Below are 6,586 nucleotides of genomic sequence, written 5' to 3'. Positions count from 1 at the left end.
TTAGATGAAGAGCAGAAGACCTGCAGGCACCACAAACTAACTTATGAGAAGAGAGAAAGAAGAGGGGGAGGGAGAAAACAAGCAGGAGTAAAAGTCAGTGAAACGTTCTGGGGACTGTTTACTTCTGCCTTTGGCTCTGCTGTCAGAGAAGAGTTAGCAAGTGGAAGTAGTGGCACACATTTGCTAAAGAGGTAAGAGCTTTTTCTTGTCTTTGCACATGTCAGCTTTTACTGTGCTTTATGCCAAGTTTATACAGACTAACATTTGAAGGCCACACTTACTGTACTTGTCATTCTCAAATGGAAATGCTTAAGTGCTGTAAAGTAAAGAAAACAGGTACTAAATAAGCAAACTTGTCTACATGAAGCCCAAAGAAGGTGATTTCTTTGATTTCTGTTACATGTTTTACTCTCGTTTGCGCCTTGCCAAACATAATGTGAGCGCAGCGGAAGGACAAAGACAAGAGGTTGCAGTGTGAAGAGGGTCAGCAGCAGAGGCCTCACATTCTTCAGCCTCACTCCAGCAGGTGCTTGGAATCAGCTGGAGGAGCTGCTATAAACAAAAAGAATATACACATATATTCGCCCAGGGTAAAAGTATCTGTATTTAGGCACTTATGATGAAATAATGCAGTGTTTGGGGGTATTAAGTGTTAAAAGCACACTCTGTCATGTGGAACTGGCTGTCAAAAACAAATATAACAGGAAATCCGTTATGAACTGCAGACTGATGTTTCATGACTAAACCAACAGAACATGTCAAGTATGACAACCACAAAAAAAGAAGAAAAAAAAACTATAGTACATGTGGTGGCACTTCCTGATCTGATAAAGAATAAGAGTCGGTAGAAATTCTGAATAATCACATAGTTTTACTTAGAGTTACGCACACATTAAACTAAACAGATTTAATAGATTAGTACAGTACAGCATATGTGTGTGTGCATCACTAATAAACAACAAGTAAGCTTTAAGCTTTAATATGTAAAGTTTGCAGATCATCGTCATCAGTTTTGACGGTAGATGTGGTGTTCCACAGGGTTCTGCATTGGATCAAAAATTCATTATTTAGTATATTAATGATATAAGTGCAGTGTCTAATATATGAAATGGTTGAAAATGACATGTTAAATCTGCATAGGTACTGAATTTGTTTATGCCAATGAAAAAAGGGGATATTAGTATATTAAATATATCTAAAATCACTGTGTACACCACTATGTGGCTGAACAGTTACTGAAAGGCCATTCTAAATCAGTAGTTAATTAGTCATCCTTGGAAATGAACATACACCAAGATATATGGTGTAATACACAACACAAAGACAGAAAAGCACCAGAGCAAACAGTTGAAACTAAAAGAAACAACACGGATATACAAAACACTGCATCCATACATAAAATAGTCAAATGGTAAAATAGATAAATTGATAAATCCAGTAATCCATGACAAACTTTTTTTTAAACATTTTTGTGACTATGTTGCCTAGCAACAAACAGCAGGGCGTCTTGGGTATCGTACTTTTAATGTTATATTTAATAGCTTGATATTAACTGTTCAACTAAATCAAAAACAGTGTTTTAAATGTTTTTACTTGGAGAGTGTCCCAGTGTAACCAGTGTCAATTTTATACACCAGTCCTGCTGCGCTTCAGCAAGATCAGTTAACTGCTAGTTAGCATTATATATATATAGCATTACATTAGCTTGGTAGGCGAAAAAACTAGCATTAGCTAAACTTACTCAATGCAAGTCTCTTAAATATGGGAGAGGGTTAAGACAAAGACAAAAAAAAGTAAAAATTAATTTCGTAAACTTAATCAAAACAACTAAATTAGAGAGTTTGGCCAATCAAAAAGTAAATGTAAATCTTTTTTTTTTAACTGTTTTGCTTTTTTACATTAAAAAATGCTAGCTTTACAACAAAAATGGATAAAGCCGGAAGGACGCCTTTTGTTTCTAGATTTATCACAATTTATTTATTTAACAACTATTTTAACATTATATGAAAATCCAGGGCTTTGAAATTACTATGTGACGTGTTTTGGCACTGTGTTAAAGAGACTGGACTCAATCAGTACAGACTTGGTTCCACACAGGTTAGTCGGCAGTTTTTTTTTAGTCCATTCAGAATTTATCGGTGATGTCTTCAGTGTCCTGTCGTGTTCCTGTGCCCTTATCGCCTCTGCAGCTTCTCGCCACACACAGCTGCTCCAGTGCTGATGACAGGCCTCAGTTTTGAAATGCCAGGCCTGAAATAGTTAGCCTTGTTTATAATTAAACTGCACACGCAGGAAGGTTTCTCCTGTCTGTGGATACAAACGCACCAGGCCTGACACAAGCCTCGCACACAGTCTGTTCACAAACACGTATAGCCTAGACATGTGGTGAGTGAGTGCCAAATCTCACTACACATACAGTAGACTAATTAGTGGTGCTGATATATAATGAGTGAGTACTTGGAAAGCATAGAGGATTTAGAGATTGAAAGAATTAAAAAAAAAAAAAAAAATCAGGCTTGAGGTGTAATTGCAGGGTGGAAGAGTAAAATCGGAGCAGTCCAGGGTGGAGCTGAACCTCTTTTTTTTTTTTTCATTTCTACATTTAGAGCTCTACTGAGGCCTTTTTCTTTTGGAAAATCATTCATATCATTTTTTCAACTCCTGCACCCAGAAGTCAGCATGGACCAGCAACTGCAGGATATTTTTCGCAGGGTGTGGACCAAACTACAGGCTCTCCCAGAAGCAACTCCAGTGGAGGTGGGAGCCTTTGCCGTCCTCCTCCTCTTTATTGGTGAGTTTTAAGCACTGATCCATCATTCAAAATATGCCACACAAGGCGAAATTAGTGGGACAATAAAGTATTGAACTGAATATGTAAGTGGAATTACAAAAAATCATTTATTTATTCATTATGTAAATCCTCTGGTTTGAACTTCACCTGTGTATGATAAATGCTGAGTAGTTATTTCACTTCCACCTCCCTCTTGATATTGGAGTGTGGAGTGGATATAAAGTAAAGAAGTGAAGTCGATCCAATCATAGGGGTCCATGGCTGAAAGCTCATTGTTGCTAACATGGATGACATCAGGAGCATTTCAGCAGTGGGTTGGCAGCGATGTAGCTATGCTTAGACATTTTGCCATTACTAGTAAAAGTAAACCAAAGCAGTATAGCTGCAGGCCTCACAAATAAGCCAGTAAAATAAAAGGTACTTAAATGTGGCAGGTGGGGAGTTTACATGTAACTTTATCATACACGGCCATCTAAACCAGAGACCTGTTGTCACAGTTTGGTACTGTTGAAGTCGACCTCAATGCAGGACTCAGGAGACAGGACTTGAACTCAGAAACAGCTTTTAATGCTGAACCGTGTCCATACAGGGGAAAAAACAACACGTAAGGTGAACAGGGAATTGACTTGGAGGAAACACACACGCAGGGAACACACTGCCACAAGGGGAGAACGCAACAAATAACAGAAGGAGACGATAAAAACACACCTCGTGATTATGGAGATTACCAATTTGACACAGAGACAGATGATAAACACATGGACAAGATAGAAGGAGCAAAATGGGATTACAGAAGGGGATTAACAAACCTATCATCAACTAAAGCAGACAGGGAACTAATGGCAAAGAAGATCAGGAAACTTGTAAGCACACGGAGAGTAAAGATAACACCATAAGCAGGAATCAAAGGAACGAATAATAGGAACGAATAATAGGAAGCTAAATGTCAACACTAAAGAATACAGAGTCATAAAGATAAATAAGAGTACAAAACTAGAGAAAACTCAAAATGACCCTGACATCTATATCACTAGGTTTTGGATTTATCCAGATAATTTTAGGGTTAATCGTGGGTTATTCAGTAATATGAAGGTGGTTTACATAAAAGGTGGGGCATATGCACGGTTGGAGATAAGAAACCATTAGGTGTAAAATCAGCAGTCAGTTATTCCATACAGTAGGTCTTTTCAAGTCTTACTGACCACTTAAAGCACACAACAGTGCTTTTTTAATAACACACACGTCCACGCTGGTTTGCCTGCAGCAGCTGTGTTTTGTGCTTGCATTTAATAATATAGTTTTATGTTCTTCTGTAAAAATCAGTCACTCTGCTGCCAGTAGACTTATCCACTTTAAAAGAACATGCTTGTAGCTAGATTGATAAACTGTGGGTTGGCTTGTGGAGTTGATAACCTCCTTCATGTGCCCAGGTACACTGAGCTTGCCTGAGTATGCTGTTCTTGCTTCACAGTATAGGACCCAGTAATTGTGTAGAAAATTTCTAGACTCAAAATTCTCTCCCAGCTTGTGCTGACCCCACCCCATGACTCTGTTTTGTTTTGTTTTTCTCCCTCCTGTCTTGTTTTTCTCCTCACAGCCACGGTTCTCTTCATGATATTACTCTCGTGCATCCACTGCTGTTGTTTTACGAAGCCAAAGCACCAGCCCTCAAGAGTTCAACCCTTGCACAACATCTGAGGAAGAGACAGGACAGAACACACCTAGAAACATCATCTCCATCCTTCTTCGTGCTTCTCTGGAAGAATTAAGTGGGTATCAAAAACAGGCAAGGATGGGAAGTTGGTGCCATGATATTTCCAGTACTCGATTATCATCCAGAGAGCCACACCACTGCAATGCAGCTGAGAGGCACAACTCATCAAGATTCATTATAAACCAGAACAATGTAACACTGTGTGGCAGAGTTTCATTGGCAAAGAGACACAACAACAAAGCTGATATGTCCTGAAATGTCACAGTGACTCAGTTATTACAAATGTGGTTTGCGATGATGTTCACATTCAGGAGGAATGTGGGAAACAACACGGACAGTGTACATTCCAACATGTATGTGTGCTCTGGGCACGAAGTTCAGCAGAAACATAGCTTTGTTCAAAAACAAAGCGCCCCCTGCTGGCTCAGTGAAGCAAATCGTGCCAATGGAAAATGTGAACTATTCATTGTTTGATGCAACAGTTTTAAATGTATTCCCGTTATATTGTAAAATAGTAGTGTGACATACAGGAAAGTGTTTCTGAGACACCACTTTTATGTGTTTTTGCTTCTTCTTGCTTTTGTAAATGTATCAGATGTTAAATACTTTAATTAAATAAACATTTCTTTGTTCTTATACCTAATGTAGTCACCACAGTCTATAAGAGCGAGGATCAAAATGTCATCAGTGACTCGTTGCTCCATCGTGCACATTCCTTATCAGCAGAATTCCTCTTTGCCATTGTGAGTTTAAACATTAACCATGAGCTGTTGCTTTTACTTTGAAATGGCAGTCACCTGGAAATGCAAACAGGAACTGTGCTACGTTTGCATATTCAGAACACCACTCCTGCGCTCGAAGTGAAAGTAAACTGTTATTTTGGACTATTTAAAAAAAACTTCCAGTTCGGCTTGTGGATCAGAAAAGCAGCTAAAGAGTCGAAGTTTTCTGTTGTCATACTCTGCTGTGTTTTCACGTTCTGTTAAGACTCAGTGAGCCGTTCACTTGGCAGGACATGGCGGTGGAGAGGTGAGTTTCTGAAAATGAATATGCTAGGTGACGAAAGGCCTTAACACCTGCAGATTAATGGGCCGTGCCAATAAAAATATAACCTCTGTTGCTTAGTTATTTGGAGTGTGAAATAGCTTTTTTTAGTTGGCAGATAATGTGCTTCTTTCAGCTCTTAGTGCCAAATAATGGTATTAATAAGATTGTGTGAGTTGGTAAATATCAGGGCAGGTTTACCTGGTTTTCATCTGGTTGATCATTCTCTATACAGTGTACTAGACCAGCAGAAACCCACAGGGTCACCTGAGGACTGGGTGGAGTGGTTCCTTCATCGTATGCATCAGGAGCCGTGGGCACTGGGTGGTATTGCCGTCATTGGAGTGTTTGTCCTGGTAATTCTCTCTCTGGTCATCTTTGCTCTGCTGTATGGATGCTGCTGCAGCTCAGGAGACGAGAAGACAAAGAGAAGGCAGAAGAATTCAAAGGACAGAGTCATTTAAGTGTGTTCAGATAAAAGAGAAAATGTACACTTTTCCACTTTTGAATTTCTTTGCTACATAGTATAGGACTCTTTTTTTTTTTTTTTTTTTAAAGGTTTCTTCAACCAAAATTTGAATGAAATTAAAATGCCCATATATTTTTTTCAGTATCTGCAAAAATGGCCGGACCACATCACAGACGCCAAACCATTGTTCCACTTCGTAACGCGTCATTGCCAAGCAGCTGATTGTAAGAATTGTAAAATGGTGAATGGCCTGCATTTTCTACTCTGAGCACTCAAAGTACTTTTCACTACAAGAAGAAAATATTTAAATATTGCAGTTGTAAGAAAAATGGCCACTAATATCATAACCCTATTACACTAATAACTATTAAACTTTTTCTTCTAATTTATTCCAAGTTTGACTAGCATTTGTGATTTGAAATGATCCACAACCATTCTGTCAAGATACACAAATGTTTGTGTAAATTCATATGTTTATCTAGTGAACTTTTTAGGCTCACACAGTAAAAAGTGACTGTTTCGATGTGATTTCAGTGTGATTACACATGAAACCAGGTTGACAGATAAT

At 38.6% G+C, this 6,586-nt stretch overlaps 1 protein-coding gene across 1 annotated transcript; it reads left to right on the top strand.

Annotated features, from left to right (window-relative positions):
• On the top strand, positions 1 to 5,143 carry smim5 (small integral membrane protein 5; the record flags this gene model as incomplete). The annotated part of the gene is made up of 4 exons (XM_040036746.1): positions 1 to 191; positions 447 to 526; positions 2,672 to 2,791; positions 4,389 to 5,143. Coding segments are annotated over 4 exons (492 nt in total), but the record flags the coding sequence as incomplete, so codon positions are not given.
• Between the last annotated feature and the right edge of the window lie 1,443 nt (positions 5,144 to 6,586).

This window comes from Simochromis diagramma, unplaced genomic scaffold (genome assembly GCF_900408965.1).
Source record: "Simochromis diagramma unplaced genomic scaffold, fSimDia1.1 OVJJ01000371.1, whole genome shotgun sequence".
NCBI lineage: Eukaryota > Metazoa > Chordata > Actinopteri > Cichliformes > Cichlidae > Simochromis > Simochromis diagramma.
Note: the sequence above shows the minus strand (reverse complement) of the source record. Positions and strands in the feature narration are given on the sequence as shown.